This window comes from Stegastes partitus, unplaced genomic scaffold, assembly GCF_000690725.1.
Source record: "Stegastes partitus isolate 25-593 unplaced genomic scaffold, Stegastes_partitus-1.0.2 Scaffold2006, whole genome shotgun sequence".
NCBI classification, from domain to species: Eukaryota; Metazoa; Chordata; class Actinopteri; family Pomacentridae; genus Stegastes; species Stegastes partitus.
Window position 1 is genome coordinate 45,156 of NW_007579737.1, and position 20,147 is coordinate 65,302.

Below are 20,147 nucleotides of genomic sequence, written 5' to 3' on the forward strand. Positions count from 1 at the left end.
CCACCTTGCAGCCCCTACCAGAGAGATGCTCGTTAGTAATAACAATCCCATCGTTTCTGTTCAGGTTGTTGTTTCTTCAAAAAATAAAAGTTTCATTTGGGGAAATATGTGACCAAGTTCAATGAGAAGACTGTAAGAATCCATTCAAACCCGAAGGTACAAAGGTTCACAGATGTTTGAACGTTTGGTGCAGATTAAACAGGATACGACATGTTGATCTTCTGGGGTGCATGTAGGTGGATTTTGTTTTCTCAGACGCAGTCAGACCGGCTGCTGCATCCTTCCGTTTTTATCCTTATGCTAAGCTAAGCTAAGTGGCTGATGGTGGTTACTGTAAATATAAAACTTAGTGCCTGAAGAATGTAAATGTCAGGGGTTATGATGACAAACAGAATATAGACCAGGAGAAGGCGACATCTTGGAGAGAAGCTTAGCTCAAACCTACTTTTCTGTTTGTTTTTCCCACTGAAACGTAACAGTTCCCCTGCTGTGCTGTCAACTTTGTGTTCGACAACCAAGCTGGGATCAGGCTTGGAGTCAGCTCGAGACAAAAAGGCAGTTTTTTGAGCATAAAGGAGGTAAAACCAGTGTTTGTTTAATATGACGTCCAGCAGCAAAACTGGCAGTCGTGGACATTTATAACTGACACCCGTCCATGTGTAGAGAATGGATCACTGACGGCTAAACAAACATTAATCCAGCGCCGATGTATTGGTCTTTAAACTTCATGCTAAACCGTCAGATTGACCAGAGAGCGCCGCTGTGCATAATGTGCCTCTGTGTGGTTGTTACTCCTCAGGTTGAAACGCTGTTGACCAGGAGGGGAGGTGTATGCAAAGCAGTAAAACGGATGACATCAGGTGCTGAGATGAGCTCCAAGCTGACCTGAAAACTGAATCAAAGGAGTGGGGGAGGAGGAAGCAACGGAGAGGGAGGAGGAGGTTTGTATTTGCTCTTGTCATATTGTGGCATTGAAATAGGTCATACAAGCAAGAGAGCATTCAAATATGCGACTATTCTGGGAGGCGTTACTGTGACATTTCTCAGGATTCATGTGTGAACTTTCTATTTTTCTGTGTTGTGCATTCCTGCATCCACTTACAGCAGCTGCAATGACAAAAACTGAAATATGAAGCATCATTTTGTGCCATTTCCTTTCTAGAAGTGACCTGTAATGATACATGCCTACTTTTCAGTGTAAACTGTCGGCTGCATTGGCTGCATTGGCTTCTGTTCACATGGTGCTATGAAGGGATCATAGTTTGGTGCTTTTATCTCCTGTCATACTGAATCCTGATCACATATTCTCTCCATTGATAATCACTGACATGACATTCTGAGGCAACAGAGGAGACAGGGTTCAACTAATGTGTCTTTTTGTATTTTATAAAGTTGCTTGAGATTGAGCTGTACGCTCACCAGAGAAACTCCTGAAGGGGGAAAACCTTTGCGGCCTGTTGCATAACTGCAGCAGGTCCAGGAGGATTGTACTTTAGATGTGGGGACTCTCGGGCAAACACTACCGCCTTTGTGAGCCCAAATAAAGACTCCACTCATATGTGCCCTTGGATCCAGAAAATCAACTCAACTTTGCCCTTCAGTCGGATGGTGACAGGAAAGAGGTGGCTGAGGTGCAGAGCTGGAACTTAAACCTGAAAGAATGAAGGAGGAAATCCTGCTTCCTGTGACCTCTGTCGCACTCACGACATCACCCGAAGGTCGACCCGGTCCACAACAGGAAGGACGCGTGAAAGCCGCTGATTCTGGTCCGGTCCAGGGCTTTAGGTGCAAACACACGGAGGAAGATGAGCTACCAGGTGTCTGTGGAAAATAACATCCTGAAGGACAGAGGTTTGAAGCGTGTGCATTGAACGACGTCTCTTTAGTTTAACAGACCTGAAAGAAACGGTGAACATCTGCCAACAAAGCTGCCGAGAAACTGTGCACGAGAATGTTGGAACACCGTAACGTTCAAAAACGGTGAGAATAACAGCAGTTACCTGTAAAAGAATGATATTCACGTCTGACTTAAACAGAGTAAAATAGTGTGATTTTATGGTTACACATGATATAAGAAAAGAGCACTGTTTGTAAAAAAAAAATGCATTTTTAATGTGGACATTTGTACAGTTAAAAAACCAACATATTATTTTTAATTTTTCTCTGATACGTCACAATATAACATCTGTAAATAAACTAAACAGGGAAAATCTGTAAAATAACCCTTTAAATAAATAAAAACAGTTCTCAATATAGATTATTTTTCTGGAGTCTAAGGTTCTGTTTTTTGACCCACTGCTGCTTTGAGCCACAATGTCAAATACAATTGTGTGAAGATGCAAAAACAAACAAACAAACAAACAAACAAACAAACAAACAAACAAACAACAACAACAACAACAAAACATTTTAAAAATTGAGAAAATAATTTCAAGAATCTGTAAAATAACAGTAATACTTCTTTATATAACTAGATTTTTAAAATAGTGTCATTTTATGGTCAAATGTAAAAGAACAAATAAAAAACACAGATTTTTGATGTGAACTTTTTTGTTAACATGGAAACAAATACCCTTTTTTCTGTGATTTTATTAGATATTATCTGCAACTAAACAAAACAGGAAATATCTGTAAAGTAACAGTGGATTGGTCGAACATTTTACAGCTAAAAGCTGTTTAAAAAAAACCACATACATTTCCACATTTTATTGCTCATGTAAACACGCTGGATGATGTGCTCACAAGGCCAACATGCTGATGTTTAGCAGGTTTAGCATTGTCAGCATCTCCGGTTAGCAGGTTAGCATGCCGATATTTTGTACACAAAATGGTGGAAATGTAGTTCACTGGATCACCAACGTCAGGAGGGTTCATCTTCAGGGAGCCATGAATGTGTGAAGCTACCTTGTAGATGTACAACATGAGTAAAAAACTGAACTTGAAACAGACGAACAGAGTCAAAAGTGCTCATCCTCCAGGGACCATGAATGATTTAATGCCATCTAAAGGTTGCTGAGTGGACCAAAGTGTTGCTCGGCTCCTCTAATATCCAAAAGGAGCTGCTCATCGGATCAGCTGGATTTCTGCAGGAGAGGAGACGGGTCCAGACATGACAGCGGGTTGGGTCTGCTGTGTGGGGGGTGTAGGGAGGTAAACGGAGGTCGGGGATGTGAGTGAGCTGCTCCTCTGTGTAATCACAGATAGAGGGTCAGCGGTTTCAGAGGAGGAGGTGATGGGCCTCCGGGCGTCGCCGTGGCGACTGGAGCATATGAAGCGGTTTGACTGCTCAATCAGGTCACGTGAAGTCGGTCAGGAGCTCCACAGACGTTTCCCGCGATGGTCGGCTAAATCCGCCAGACGTGCGGCTCCCCGAGGCTACGAACCCTCAGCGGTGCAAACACAACCACGCTCACTTCCAGCCGGAGACGGTGTTTCCGAGGCAACTCTATGCAGAGAACTCAGTTTGCTCCGAAGTGACCGAAACCGAAATGGCGCTTTTGTTGATTTAAAAAATTCTGTGTTCACATTCTGTCGTCGCCGAGGATATCTGGGCCACGGCGAGGTAGCGCTCATGACTCACAAACACATTAGCATGACATTTATGTGGAATAGAACGAAGTGAGTGCGTTTGTGTGCCGGAGAGACACACTCAGGGTTGCTTTTAATGGAACTTACTCTCATCGAGGAGGCTCTGTTTGACAGTGATGACATAAACGGGCAGTAAAACCATATTGCCTAACCGTATTCCCTACGCTATCCCCAACATTATGCATGTGACCTATTTTCCAGTTGAAGCTCAGAGTATTCAAATCAGGGCTTGTTCCGTGTGCTAACTGCTTTGCATTAGTCCACCTAGTATGTAAAACCTCCTAACGAGTGCCAGCCAAGTGACAAAGACTCTTCCTGGAGGGGATTCGTCCAGATTTCTTCCTGTTTTGTCTTTTCCAGGCACCAATGGACTGAAACTTTTCAAACAAAACAAATGCAGGACCTTCGTCATTCTACTCTCCAAAGTGGCATCTCCAGGAGTTAGGCTTCCTCTACAACACATGGTTAGCTCTTCACTCGTGGCGCTTCGTGCCGGAGTGCAGAGAAAACAAACAGCTTGAACCCAAATATCCCATCAACCCCCCACCTTAGGGAGCAGCGCACGGATCCAGGTGTGAAGTCACAGCGTCGCTGCAGGTTCTTGTTGTTCGGCACCAGACTGGATGGTGTCATCCTTTGGCCCTGAAGATGGTGACGCAAACTTAAGGTTGTATTCATTTGGATAAAGTGAAGCAACACCGCCATCAGTTCACCAACACATCGCTAGTGAAAGGAAACGAATCATTTTCTTCTTTACAGAAAAAAAAAAGCAAAGGCAGTATAAAGTTATAGCCTCAAACAAACAGCTATCAGAACCGGTGTCAGGAGGAGTGATGGTGTTATGGCTGCAGAACACCACTTTGTTTAGAACAGACCACTGAGAATTAGTCTGAAAGTGACACCTACGAATAAACACATGAATGAGTGAACACATTAAAACATCTGCTCATGCTTGACCACTGCAGTAATGCACACAGGAAGCGGGACCCCCTCCTTCTCCGCGGAGGCAGGAATGCTGTAATTGAAACCACGTGTGTTGTAGAAACAAACTGCAAATATTTCTGTGTGTGTGTGTGTGTTTTACATCCACTGTTTCCTAACCTGGTGTAAGAGTCTCGTCTAAAAGGCACCAAAACCTGAATGGAAATGACTCTTCTGAGCATGTTTTGGATGAGCAGCTGCTGGGATCACAGCACAGAAACACGCTGTCACTTACAACATGCAAATTCTATGATGAATCCCTTCTGGACATGTTAGACGCCAACACGCAGCGTTCTTCGTTTCTTAAAAATGTGCTGCACATACGACACTCAACTGCAGGATTAGAGTTAGCATAGTTTAAGAATTCATACAAAAGCCGATGATTATCTTATTAAATAGTGTTCTTTACGGTTCATTAAACTGCTGAAGAGAATACAGAGAATGTAAAGCGAGCTCCACCTTGACCAGCTGCAGTATTAAAATACTTACGACAGTGTGGTGACTTTAATAATAACACATGAAATGCAATACAATCCTCTTCGTGTAGTGATTTAATTCTGCTATTACAGTTTACAATAATAATAACTTTCTGATGACATGCCCATGCTTCTGCTAAGCAATTTCTGGCCATTTTTTTTATTTTTTACTTCTTTTTTTGTGTCGTTTTTATTGACTTTATTGTAAGAATCGTATTCTCTCTTCCATTCTTGTGTCCTGTCTGCTGCGTGTACACCGCCTGCAGTTCAGCCCAGTTCAGCCACAAAGGAATGAATTTCTTTCATGTAAACAGTGCATTCTTTAAATGATGGGATTTAAGATCAAATATGACAATTTTGAGCCTAGATTATATCATTTTCACTGATGGAACAGAAGGTCAGGTCACGATGAGTTCAAGAAGAAAGTTTCAACATCTCAGTATTCCCTCATAAGCCGGGAATCTTACTTCAGGAGTCATTTTGATCGACACAAACGTATCACTTATCCATAAGATTAGCTTTACTTTCAAAATGTGATGTTGTTCCTGTTTTTAATGGCAGCGTAAAGGTTAAATAACACATCCAGGAGTTGCATTTTGGATCGTTTGACCGCTCATTCCCCGTTAGTTTGCCTTTTGCTTTGTTCCACTGCTGGTTGGCTGTTGGGCTAATGATGGTGCCCAGTGGTTGACTAGTGGATTGAGAATCATTGATATCTGCGGGGGAATTCTTATCCCATATCAAGTTCACATTTTGCAAAACATCTGTTACCTATTTGTTAAAAAAAAAAAAAAGGTGAAAGACTCTCAGGTTCCCAGAAACAAAGATTGTTGCATATTCAGAATGCATTTAAAAAAAGACAAAAAACAAACACTTTCATGTATTTTCTTAGGCCAGGAAAATGACAAGAGGATGATATTTTATCATAAATACCAAACGAAGTCAACAAAAAGCAGCAGTGATGAGTTAATCAGCCCAATGCCACAGCATGATTAGACTCAGTCCAATAATCAATACGAACATTATTGGTGTATTTGCCTGGAGTCACGTGAGGGCTGATCAGCGATGAATGCGCAGCTCGGATGGATTAAAACGCCTCCCTGTCGGAGCGTAAAACCGTACAGCCAAGTTCCTGTTGCGCATTTACAAAATAAAGGACAACTCGCATTTACTGGGGCGCGACTCTTTTATTTTGAAGCAAAGATTGACCGTTCTTCCTGCTGCGTGTCGTGCAGCTTGACGCGGCCGTGTGAGCCGTCTCCTGGCACTAGTGGAGTGAAGGCGTATTTGGAGGCATAACGACAACGCGCTCGGCCGCTGTGGGCTGAAAGACGAGCCGCCGCTGCTCCGGAGACACACTGACGGACTAACGGGGCCGGAGCCGCCGATCCGCTCACCGTGGGCCGTCAATGGCCACAACAAATCCCGGGAAGAAGACGTTGCCTCTGAGACAACCTGTGCACCAAATGCGTCCTGGAAATTAGGGCGCGCATTTGCCGTGAATTAGACGTTTTGTGCGTTGGCGACGAGGGAAGTTTCTGTGACCGATTTGTGGGGAGATCTTGATTTTATTGGCTGCAGTCATGGACGAGGACAACCAAGGTAGGATCCATCCCCCGCTGATGTGCTGTCAGCGCTGAGACATGTGGCTGTGTGCTGCTCACTACACTCATTATTCTAATAAGAATTAAAACAATCAGATTTTAGTGTCAGTGCAGCGACACTCATCTGCCACAGGATTTTCTGGTGATCATGTTCGGCCTCAACAACAACAAAAATACCAGTTTGGATCAATCTTTTTGAGTTAAGACAACTTGAATGAATGAATGACGTTCATCCAACCAACTACAGAGAGTTCCAGGGATCAGGGTTTCCTCTGCAACAGCCTGAAATCAAAAATACATCCAAGATAGAGGAACAGCATTTTAAAAGAAACTAACAAAAGACACATTTTATTAGGTTTCCTAACCTGTAATTCAGTTTTGAATCGTCTATCAAGGAACTCTGACGTTAAATTACACACAGTATGAAGTCTCATTATTATTATTATTATGTCAACCATCAGGATGGCGTTTGCTAAATGTGGGAACAGGGTTTCTCTGTATCTTGCACTCGCCTCCTCACTGATGTTGTGATGGTGTCAGTGCAGCTTCATGCTTGTGTTCCAGCTAGAGAAGGTTGACCTGCTCTCCGTGAGGTGACTGAGACTCAACCAGGTCACCGGGCTGCTGTGGCTCAGAGCGGCTGAGTGACAAAGCATCGCTGTCATCAGTAGAGAGAGTGCGAGTGCTGCGGACTCCTGTTAATCCGAGCCTTTGTCAGCTGTGGGATTGGTGTCACTCCGGTCCAACAGGTCCTGTCATGGTCCACCAAGCGTAGCCACGAGACACGGATTCATTTATTGACTCATGACAAAAGCTGGGCTTGTTTTAAGAATGTGTTGCTGCAACACGAGCCTGCAGACTGCATGGACCCGTAGTCCAGCGCACGGTGGCTTTAGAAGCTTTGGATGGGAGGGCAGGCTGTGGCACAAGAGCAGAAATGTGTTGACTCACATTGCAAGCCCACTTCTTCCTAACCCTTCATAATCTGGAAGGAAGCTGCATTGTATCTCCAAATAGGCTGCAGCCGTGGACAGGACGCTCAAGTTAAGGCTGCAGACAGTTTGTGGTTCTTTGAGGTTCTGGTGCCTCCTGACTTGTACCCGGTGAGCAGCAACGAGCCAACCGCCTGCCACCCCTCGATTCAGGATGTCTGGGCCAGTTGTGTCACCCATCCGGTCCCAGCCAGAACCTGTTAATCACAAACTGCACAAAATCACACACTTGGTTTGTCAAGATTTACCCTGTAGGGGTGAGAAAGTGTCAGAAAAGACACTAAAGAGCACCCAGTGGGTTGAGATGTGACGCTGAAGGCTGATGGACCTCTGAGAATCTGTGAATGTCAGAAGGAGTCACGAGTCCAGAGTGATGTTGTCTGCTGGTGTAACATGTTGATGTGGGTGCATTTAACCCAAATCATGATCTTGTCCAAGTAGTTTTGTTCCAAATACATCACACCTAAGTGAAACAGTAATGTCTGACGTGAACCTCAGGGTCCTGGGGGAAAGTTCTGTGACTTACTTTGGCTCTTTAAAACTGGAAAAACTCATCAAATATTGGCGCTGGTGGCGCCGACACCAAACGACGTCTGAGCAGCTTTGACAAAACCGGAGTATCTGAGTCGGGATCCCTCCCTCCTGTTGTCTCACCTCCTTAAGTCTGTCCCACGTGTTCGCTGCTCGCAGGGCTGCAGGATGTGACTAATTGCTGGAGTGCTGGACGCAGGGCACCTGGGCATAAAGCTGTCATTGTGCTGCGCTCGGCCGGCCGGGCCTCCAGCGGCAACAGACAGACATATGGTGCTGTGATGCCAAGCAGGGACGGCTGACAACAGCCAGGAGCGCAGAAACACACACTAACATGTACTCATGCCCACACGCTCACACAAATTACACGTCTCTTCTGCGCCTCGTGGCACCGTTTGCAGCGAAGATGGATGGATGGATGGATGGATGGATGGATGGATGGATGGGTCATGACCTGGAATGATTGTGTGTGAATGTATGTGCAATTTATTCCACAGTCTGTCCTCTTTTTTTGCTATAAACGCTGAAGTAAAGTAATGCTGCACTGCTTCTGTGTGAGGGACCAACATGCACAATTTCCTACTTTTTATTTGAGCGAGTTAGCACCTACACAAACACCCACACATGGGCCCACAGCAGAGCTGGGTGCTGCGGGGGAGACGTAACAAAGTGGAGGATGAGCAGTCGTGCTGGTTGGGATTACAGGCATGACTCTACTGATGTGGCAGGTTGGTGGGAGGCCAGCTGAGGAGGTGCGGTACCGGACCGTCGCACCTGACTGAGCTGAGTGAGAAGGTGGCGGACGTGATGAGATGTGGAGGCGGCAGAGGGCTGAGAACAGAGGACGGAAAGCATGTGTGACCATAAACAGAGACAAAGCGGTAGTAGCGGGGATGGTGGGATGTCTGATGGGGAGGGGAGACGGCATCATGTGCCAGAGCGAAGCTGGAAAATGGCCAGAGAAGTATGGAGCGCCGCCAGTGGAAGACGACGAGGGAGGTAGCGTCCCTGAATCAATCCTCCGGCATATTACAGGACCTTCTTCTGGTTAAAGTCCGTCTGTTGTCATGATTAACTCACTGAACTCTGGCTGGATTCACTTCTTTTCCACCACGTCCACCTGCTTTAAATTTTCGCTTTGTGTGAAAAAGAAAACAGTGTCTTACATGTTTTTAGTTGCCTGTTCCACGTCTCAGTATCTCAGCCATTAGATGGATGCCGTGGTGTTCCTAGTTTTTGTTCACGTGAAATTTCTGGATGAACTTTTGCACACACATGAACTGAACTCTCACTTTGCGTCTCAAACAAACCAGCGAATCAAACTTGCAAAGCCAATGACATTCCCGTCAGTTTCGGCTGCACTTTCCGTTTATCGGATCTTAACGTGCTCAGCTAAGGAGACTAATGTGGCTTTAAACCAGCTAAGCATCAGTTTTAGTCGTTGTCATTGGGAGTATTTTTGCATACTTGCGTTCTCGTGTTCGGCTCAAAGCTTCGTCTTCCCCCCCAGAGTTGCCGACACTTGGTCTTGTTTCAGCGACACCTGCTTGAAGAAGAGTCTTAGAAATATTATTTGATTTTCTGTACCTGTGGTGCTTTTTTCTCCTGTTTTCCTTATCTTTGGCCGTGCTGACTGTACGAGGCTCAGAGAGAATGCGTCTATAGTCATCCAGCTGACATAAATGGCGCTCAGCAGCACAATGCCTCCAACCACAATGCTCGCTCAGTGGACAATGGGTCAACAAGAGGCCACAAAGCTTTGCTGGAGGGAAGCCGGTCTGGCTGAGCAGACAGACTGTAGCTTCACCGTAGCACTTTCTCCTTCTGCACGACTGACTTTGACAGACTGTCGAGTGCACACCTGCAGTACCTGTGCCTGGGCTGCTTTACTGTACGTTCTTAGTGAGCTGGCCGTACGGCTGATGCCCATGTGGTATGAATCAGAGCGTTTATGCCAGACTGCTCTATTTACACACTCTGAACGGTGGCCGCTTTAAACTTGGCACTTCAGTGTGTGGATGTGTGTTTCAGCGTGCGGTCTGCGGGGTTACGGCACACTGCAGCCCAACTCAGGCAACCAGAGACCCGCACCCGGAGCCGGGTTCTGAGATCTCTGAGCCATTCATCTGCCGGCTGCAAGACAGCGCCAGCAGCTTCCTGCTATGTTTAGGATTTGTGTTTTCAGAGCAGATTTGCAGCTGCTGTCTCTTCCCCGCATCCCACATGCTGCAAAGGACCCGAGAGAGGAATGTTCTGGAGCCAAACCAAGCTTTAGTAGCACACACCTCTTAGTGGGATCCAGCTGAATCTTCCCTGTGCATATTTTTTTGAGAGGGGTCACCTGTACGGTAGGCGGCTGGAGATTTGTGATTCTGGGGAAGCTGACAGACCGTAGACTGGAGCAGGCAGTCGGCGTCTGTGTGGTGGAGAAGCTGAGGGCCCTGCAGGATGTCAGGGAGCAGCAGTGGGGCGTGTAGAAGAGGCCCATGGCTCTGCACAGAGTTCTGCACAGAACACGTGGGCTCCTCGCAGACCGGAATGTGCGTTCGGTTAAGCTTAGAAAATGCAGAACTTGTCTCATTGTCAGTGTCTGTTAAAACCTGAACTGTTCATTTCCTCTCATTCAAGCATCTCAGCCTCACAGGTCTTCTGTTCAAAGCTGAACTGCCAAATATCATAAAGAGGGGTGAAAGTTAGGAGGTTCCACCGCAACTCAACCTGACTGCTTCTGAGAAATTTGAGACTTATCTTATCCTTGGGTCGAATCCAGCGGGCTTGTAGAAATGTAGAAATCAATTAATCGTTAATGGTATTTAAGAAACATTTTCTGTTTCCAGTTTGTCAAATGTGAAGATGTTCTGCTTTTCTTCTGTTTTATATAATTGAAAAGTGAATGTTTTTGTGGCAGATTGGCCATTTTCACTAATTCCGACATACACGTTTTATTGTTTCCACACTAACTTGTACTTTTTTGTTTTTAAATCATAAAACTAAGCTCAGCTGGAACCATATTGTGCCGATGACTGCCTGGTTGCACTTGGCATCACGTACGCTTGAAGAACTCTGGACACTCTCTTTTCTTGACGAATGAAGTTTAGATTCTATTTTAGGTTTTATAAAGGTGGCTGTTAAAGTTCCTAAACATCACTTCATATTTAGCCAACAGCCAGGACGGCGGCGTGGATCTCCTCGCCTAACTCCGGTTTCTCTCCCAGCAGTGTGACTCGCCTCCTGTTACAGTCTCTTTGCCTCCTGGCTTCTGTTTGAGGCTCAGCGTCACTGCGAGCGTGTTTCATCTTTGACCAGGAGGTTGGTGAACACAGAGGGCCCTTGTTCGCTTTCCTGAATATCAGACTTACTCACGACATCCCCTCAGCCGTCTTCAGGACAGACCGACCCATATGGAAATCTCAGCCTCAGTGCAGGAGCATCGCTAAGAGCTGAGCTTCAAGTGAGCGTGTGTGTAAATCCTCTCGGACCTCTGCTCTGCCTTCAAAAACAGGCCTGAAGTGCTTTCGTAAGTGGCTGTGACGCTGATGGCGAGACTTAATTTTTGTCTGGAGCAGAGGAGGAGAAGAACGGCAAAGGGCTTTTCAAGGAAGTTTCCAGTTTCCTCCTCATCCGCCACTCAGCTGTAAAGCTCTGCCACGGCAGATCGGGATCTGTCTTTGCAGCATTAAGACCATCAGGGGGCTCGTAGAGGGGAGCTGTGAGGCCAATCGAGCTATTTTTCTCCCCTTTGGAAGGAGAAATCAGAGCGCTGCCGAAGGTCCCAGAGGGCTGAAGTCATGTGCTGAAGTGAATTTCAGGCAGAGAACGTCCTGCTCTGCTCGGGCCTTTGTGGGAGTTCATGGCTTCCACTAAAGCGTGTTCAGGTCTGTCGGGAAGAGAAGGCCGGCGAGGGCGGACAGGAAAAGGCAGGGTTGGAACAATTATGTAAGATTGTTTGACCTGCTGGAGGAAAAAGGTGTACCCGCCCCCAACACTGTGGAAACACAACACACTCGCCTGCCGTCTGGAGCTTGCTCTCCTGATACCAACTTTAGGGACAGACTTCAAAATGTAGCTTCTAACAACAGATGCTGCACATTTCTCAGGAAAAAAAACATCAAACCATGTGATCATCTGCTTTTTCACTTAGTGCACTGATCAGTTTCTGAACCCACGAGACGATTAATACGCGTTTCATTCTGTTTTCCACTAGAGGTCGAACACAAGTTGTTTCTGTTCGGTATTATATTCTTTTTTCTCATCTGGACTCATTGAACTAGAATCTCTTCTTATCTAGAGCTGCAACCAGCAGCTGAAGAACCAAACCAGTCAAAAGAAATGTGCTGTGCTATTTAGAGCCAAAGCAGTGGTCTGTTCTTCATTTAAGTAAAAAATTTGAGAAAAAAACATTGTTTTCAGCCTCTCACATGCATCATAGTAAATGAAACATGTGGATTATAGTTGTGAACAAAACAAGAAATTTGTCCAGCGTTTGTGAATTATGGTGAGAATTTGACATATTTTCCTGCAGAGTAATTCATAAAATAAGCCAAAATTTTAGCTCCAGTACATGCGTACTGCTTCATCTTCACTGGTGGCGTCTTTATTCATGTCAATGGTCAGTGTTTTTCTTAGCTCTTCCAAAAATGGGTCAGTTTTTCCAGTTAAAATATGCCAATGTCTGTTTTTGGTAAATCAGCTTCACAGCACTTTTTTTCTTCACATTTCTTTGCTGACAACAAGCAACATGCCAGCTTTAATTATTGCTGATTACATATATTGCAGTTGTGGAGCAGAAATGAGAATAATTATCTTTCATGGTTGCACTGACAAGCTGGGATTTTCATGCTTCCTCTCTCGGCGTCCAGGTCACCGTTGAGCTCCGTTGTCACCTCTAGCCTTGGTCATCCAGTTTGTGTGTTGGCGTGTGTTTGTGTGTTTGTGTGTTTGTATGTTTGTGTAGAGCATCTGGCGAGCCTCCAGCCTCTTGCAGGCCTTGTGTCTTCCCTGTGGGACTCGTGCCTCTCCAGAGCCAGTCCAGCTTTAAATAAGAGATCTGTAACGCTCGGTGACTCACTCTGGAGGTCAACGTGTCGGTGAACTACTACAGCACATCCTCACTTTTTGCCTTAACTCAGTTTTTTCTGCAAACTGTGCATGTTTCCACATCTGACCACCCCTCTGATTTTTATTTATTTTTTCCTGCAAGATGCTGCTGCATCATGCAAAATTCATTCCTCTTTCACAGGAAGAGACGACGAGCGGCGGCTGGAGGAGGCTGAGGTTGCTGTCATCTTTTTAGAGTGGCAGCGGCGTTTTGTTTGTGCACAGCAGGATGACCGTGTGACTCCCGAGCAGCCTGTCAGTGTGTGTGTTCAGTGTCGCGACGGTGTGTTTGTACAGTACGTCGGTTTGTGTATGTTTGGGGGGGCGGGGAGGTGGAGACGTGCAGCAGTGGCACAGATTCAGAGAGAGGCCGATGGGACGTGGATGCTGCAGTTCTCAAAGTAGGTTAGTGGTGCGAGGCTCATCCCAGCTGTGTATACCTCATGCTTCTCCTGTGCGTATGTAAATGTGTACGCAGGACTTTAAAGTCTCTTTATATTGTGCGCACGCATTCCAACACGGAGGATTAGTGTGCGCCGCGAGCCTCTCCTCGCGTAGACAAATGGAGGAGATCAAGTGGGGAGGGATATAGATGACAGTTAGTGGATTATAGGTCAGAGCTCGGGCCGCTCGCTGTCACTTCCCCACTGGAGTGCAGGAAAACACACACACACACACACACACATAAACAGGATTCAATCATGAAAAAAGGCAGCCCCGAAAGGAAAAAGAAGAGCGGAGAAAGAGCGGCGCCTTCCCCGTGTGTTCTATTCCTGACACAGGCCGGCATGTGATTTATAACGCGGCGTGTCGCCGGGATTTTCAGCTCCTCGCTCCTCATTTCTAGCCTCTTATCCTTCGCTCTGACCCTTGAGTTGTTTAATTGTTTAGTTTTTTCTGAGATAGTTGGGCTATTGTTGCTTCAGCGAGGACTGGGAGCTGTGAAAGGACGGCCTTGACGGAGCAGGTCAGGCTGACAGGCTGCTGAACAGACCACAAGGACACCGATAAGCGGCTGCTTCTGCCGGGACGATGGCAGCTCCCCCCTCTGCAGCAGACAGTTTCTCCCCTTCGCACCCGCAACACGTAACCCAGGATGCATCAGCTCCCACCGACGATGATTGGGTGTGATTGATAATGCGTTATGACCACTGCTACCAGTGATTTACGGCGGCTCCTTCACACGTGTGTTTAATGTCTTTGCTGACCTTTGTCCCGTTTAATTTCTGTCATCATCAGCGGGTTCGTGCCACACGCGGCTATTTTGGTCGTCGTCTCTTGATAATGCAAAGCAGCCAGCGGCACACAATGCAAACGCTGCATCGATAATCTCCTCAGACTTAATTGAAACATAGACTGAAGCGGTGGTTGTTGTTTTTCCCTCGTGGCACCATCAGCAGCTCTGAACGTCCCCGGAGACGCTGCCACACATGAGCCCAGTGTGGATGTAAAACATTAGATTTAGATGTCAGTCAGTCAGTCAGAGAACAACTGATATCCACACGTGTGACGTGGAAAGCTTTTTATGTGATTGCATTTAAAGAGGAAGGACAGTGTTGTGATCTCTTTAGCATGGGTTTCCTCCTGCCTCCTCCCTGTGTGACTCCTGGAGCTGCAGGCTATAGCTGTGGGGATTATATGAAGAATTTCATGCCTACATTTTCTAATGAAATACTGAGTAAGCGTATTAACCGCCTTAACGCCACCTGGCAACGAAGCATGTACAAACAAGTTTTTAAAGGTTGCTAACCTTCTGGTTACTCATAAAGGAGACTTTTTTTTCTCTCCAAATGACAAAATGTCCACCTACTTTGAGGGACTGTGTTTTTTACCTTCATATTTAGGCGAACATACAACGCATGCAGACCTTTCGTGGATTCGATGAACTGCAGAATGCGTCTTTGTACCGGCTGTGGAAATAACAACAGACTACTGATGCAGAGGATTCACACACATCAGGGAGGTGATGATTTCTCCCGCATTCAGTGAAATCACACGTACAGCCAAAGATATGAAGAACAATCCTCCAACAGGTGCTGTGGAAGTTGTTGTTTTACACGATGAAAGAAAGACTTGGAGACAGTCAAAATCCTGTAAGAGTATTTTCTAGACCAGGGGTGTCCAATCCTGGTCCTCGAGAGCCCCTGTCCAGCATGTTCTAGATGTGTCCTTCTTCCAACACACCTGATTCACATGATCAGCTCATCATCAAGCTCTGCAGAAGCCTGGTAACCATCCTGATCATTTGAATCAGGTGTGTTGGAAGAAGGAAACATCTAGAACATGCAGGAAAGGGGCTCTCGAGGACCAGGATTGGGCACCCCTGGTCTAGAGTCAAACCAATAACCAAAAGCTAAAAAATCAACAACTGTGTTTCCTCTAAAACACGCTTGTCAAGTTCAGTTAGCAGCATAAAGAGACCCGGTTGACTTCATTTTACTGTTGATGCCGAGGCTGTTCTCACACTGTCATGTGTCTGTGGAGAAAAACAAGTGAGATGATGCAAGAATCACAAGTGTTTGCCTCTAATCAGCGCTCAGCTGGTGAGATTTAAGGTGAGAGGCTAAATAAAGGGCTCCTGTGTGCAGAAGCTCACAATCTGGAAAACCCCATTTACCCAGAACCTGGGAGAGAGCGACGGTCTGACCTGGACCGCCCACATATTCCACGTTATGAACTCATTTCCTCCTCCTCCTCCTCATCCGCCTCTTCTCCTTCCTGCTGTCCTGGAACATCAGAAGTGGAAACAGAGTCCTACTTGGCAGCTGGAGCGTCTCATTGTCTTTCTGGCTGTGCACTGTGCTCTTCTCCAGACTTCAGGCCTCAGCCCAACGCAAACAGCGTATCCGGAGTCACGTAGGGGTCTGCAGAGAGTTCCTGGACGACTCGTATGTCCAGACGGAGTGACCTGATCTAATCTGTATCGCAAATCAGGCTTTATGTGGTTAAAATTTGGCTAGTTTGCTCATTCATGCCTTATGAGGACTTTGGGTTGCCTGGTCCATGTGCAGCATTTTGCATCCATGAGTGGTTGTTGTTGTTTTTCCCTTGTGGTGCCATCAGCAGCTCTGAAACTCCCAGGAGATGCTGTCACACGTGAGCCCAGCATTGTGGTGAAACACTGGCTTCCAGCATGAAGGAAGACGAAACCAATCTGCTGGCTGTCGGCTACATGAGAATAGCTAACGTGTGATGCAGAAAACTTGGATTTGAAGAGCAAGCACAGTGTCGCATTAGCCACGCCCCTTTCGTTATGGCCTAATAGGGAATTTTATTAAAGAGTTGTGGGTTTGAACATCATGCAAATCCTTGTACGTGGACTTAACGTGGACAAACCGAAGCAGTAATGAGTAGTTGTTGTTACCTCGTGGTGCCGTCAGCAGCTCTCCGTTACTGAAACTCCCTGGAGATGCTGTCACACATGAGCCCGGTATTGTCATCAAATATTAGATTTCCAGCACATGTCAGTGTTAGAGGAGGACAAAACCAATCTGCTGGCTTTGATGAGATGACTGATATTCAAACGTGTGACGCGTAAAACCAGCTGAGGGTTTTATGTAACTGCATTTAAAGAGGAACTTGTGATCCTGTGTTGCGTTAGCCACTTGCTATGTCAGAGGAGCTCACTTGAGGACCACCGGCTCCCCGTGCATCTTCTTGCATCTACAAAATGCACTTTTTACAGCTGCTGCACAGTCTAGCCAGATTTGCGGCTGTTCTTTCATGGAGTTCGACTCGTTCATGGGCTCCTTATGATTTAAGAAGTCGCCCTGCTACAGTGGATAAAGCTGCAGCACACATGCTAAGCTAGCTGGCATTAGAAATACTTCCTCTATGGAGAGGATCCCCAGTGAATGTGTCCAGAGGTCAGTGGGGGTCAGGCAGTCATTAGTGGGATTGTGTTTCACTCTGTACACGTGTAAATCGGTTGTCACTGATGGTTTATTTTATCATTACATTTTTTTTTTCAAGCAGCCCTGACTGGAGGCGTTGTGTCGTCCGTCCGTCCGTCCGTCCGTCCGTCCGTCCGTCCGACCCATTTCTGTGATATCTCAGAACGCCTTCGGGGCTTTTCTTCAGATTCGGCACAAACGTTCTCTCGGACTCACCAGCGAACTGAATTGTTGGTCAGCGTGACCTGACGTCCGTCCCAGTCTGTGAAGTATCAAGGAGCGCCTGGAGGGGATTTCAGTACATCTGACACAGACGTGGACTCGACGATGAACTGGTGAGGATTTGAAAACCTCACAAAATAAAGGATTCATCCTCTCTGACCATTAACGGGAGAAAAATGATCAAAAGATCAACATCACTGAGACGTCCATGGTGATGGTTTCGATCCTCTCTGCTGCTGCGTGTAAAACTCTGTCTACGGTCACGACAACTTTGTGTTACATCAGAATCGGCTGCGATGATCACATATTTACAATTTCATTTAGCAGACGCTTTTATCCAAAGCGACGTACACTAATGGCAATAGAGCTCCATGCAAGGTGCCTGCCTGCCATTGGGAGCAGCTTTTGGGTTCAGGACACTTTCACTGTGGGGGAGCCGGGGATCGAACCGCCAACGCTGCGATTAGTGGACAACCCGCTGCACCACCCGAGCCACAGCCGCCCACATATAAGTAACCTGACGTATATTGTGTCTCAGATTCTGGACAGACAGGCATCGAAACTGCTACTTGAAGGGTTGGTGGAGGCACACAAGGTGGTAATTCTAGTAGGGCTGAGCCCGAATAGCCGAATAGCCGACGATTCGTTCGCTGTGCTGGAATCGGGATATCAAACTGGACCTCCGTAGACCCCTCCGCCGCGGAAACGGAGCCGTCACCGCTAACCTAAACACAGAAACTGGTCTTTGTAGCCAAATGCGGCCTGTGCGTCGCGTCACGCTCACTTCAGCCCCCCCCCCAGACAAAAACAAGTCAGCCGCCGCCACCGAGCGGCACCCCGAATGTTCGCCATTAATTGGTACCGAATGTCCGGAGATCAGAAATTGCTATTCGGACCAGCCCTAAATTCTAGTTTATAAGTGGAATCTAGATGTTTTTAAAAATATTTTAGTGCAGTTTCAATGTGTGTACTCGCTTTGGGAACAAATAAAAAAACAATTGTGCCGCCGTACACAGTGACGGCTGAAGATGTGACTCTGCAAACAGAATTGCTCGAGCTAGCTAGTGGACAGATTTAAGATGAGGAAATGATTTTTTTGTTATTGTTGCCTGGTTACGTTCGCTAAAGTATGACTGATTACGCAGTTGGTGGTTCAGGGAGGAGTTTAGCAAACAGCCAGGAAGGTCTTCTTAGGAAACCTTGTGATGGTTATTGCAGGTTAGCTTTGAGCACAGGACAATCATGAGGCACATTTTATTTTTATTTCCTAATGTAGTAATTATCTTGCAACCCCTCAGGTGATCCCCCAGTTTGGAAACCACTATATTTTTGTAATATTCTCAGGCTCCCTTATTCACGGATCAGGCTGTGCTGCTCGGAGCAGTAAACACGTCTTAGTTTTGCCTCATACATGTTGGTTCCTTGATTTGGGAGTTGGTGTTGTTGCACAACGGCTGAATCCTCAGTCAATTAGGAAAGGTCCTGTCTAGACAGGGTGTGAGATTATGGAGAGCATTATGTGCAACGAAAAGAAAAAGCTGGCTGTTGGCTTCCCCTTCTTCCTTTTTACCTGTCGGACAAGGTCTTTCTGCAGAAGATAGAAGGGAGACACGCTGACGGCAGTGTGAGCCAGTTTCAGTGGAACTTTCGTTGGAATCGTCCAGTTCTTAGAGAGGAAATGACGCATGAGATGAGTGATGGTAATGAAAGACCATCTCAGTCACTCATAATTAGGCAAAGATAAAGAACAAGGGATCCTACCAGCAAGGCCAATTTGTCTGAGAATCTTTACATATGATAGCCCAAAAATAAACCAATCAGCGGCTGTTTTTTGAATCCAAAGGGAAGAGGAAGCTTCAGAGTGAAATTTGGCAAAAGCACGGCTTGTTCATGAATAAGTGACTGTGACTAGTGGCTTCTGTGAAGAGACTGTCTTGCTTCAAGGGATCGTGTTACAGGGTCTTTGAGGCTTTGAAGAATCAAACGGCCGTGTTGTGTTTGATGTAACCTCTGATTTTTCCTTTGTAATCTAATTTTCATAAAGGGAATGTTGTGGACGTCTCCTCCGAGATGAGAGCTGACAACAGGCGAGAGCTGCAGACTCAGAAAACACTCGCTTCAGTAAAAGCAAATGAACTGTGGCTTACAGATACACCTGGCGTTCCTTCTTCATCAAGATTGGCACTTTGTGTTTTACAATGTGTGATATTTACAAGGGGCGGTGTGGTTTTCACATCGGAGACACATGAGAGGATGTTGTTTTGTATTTTTCCAGATGACGGTGAAACAGAAACAACAGCCTCCTTTGTTTGAGTCCTCTGACCAACATTCATGGTGCCCAGAGGATGAACTAGGATCCCTCGTATGTCTCGATGTAGCAGAAACAACAGGTGAAGATTTAAAGGTGCCTGCGTGTTGTGTTTAGTGGACATTAGCAAATGTTAGCATTCCACTGATTTTTTTTTTTTTTTTGGGCCGATACTGATTTTTAGAAACTAAAAAAATCCGATATTGATATATTATTTGATATTTTTTTTATGCTTATGCATATATATGGTAGCATAATACTCATACATAGTAGTGAGCCACTTCCTGTGAAGACACGCTCAACTCGGCACCACTATCTGCTCAGCTGGGATACGCTCTCTGCTGCATGTGCTGCTGGCAGTGCTCAGGGAACGATACAGAAAGGAGGCGCTCTGCTTTTCTGCATTTTTTACATTTAAAAAAAATATTAGACAACATAAAAGCTGATATACAGTC

The 20,147-nt window shown here is 46.0% G+C and overlaps 1 protein-coding gene across 1 annotated transcript in view; it reads left to right on the forward strand.

Moving 5' to 3' along the window:
• Positions 1-6,373: 6,373 nt before the first annotated feature.
• cyth3b (cytohesin 3b) overlaps positions 6,374-20,147 on the forward strand; it is a 37,503-nt gene continuing 23,729 nt past the window's right edge. The window contains exon 1 of the mRNA XM_008303443.1: positions 6,374-6,647. Coding sequence (XP_008301665.1) covers positions 6,629-6,647 — 19 coding nt within the window. The 5' untranslated portion in view covers positions 6,374-6,628. The remainder of the gene's footprint in view (positions 6,648-20,147) is intronic.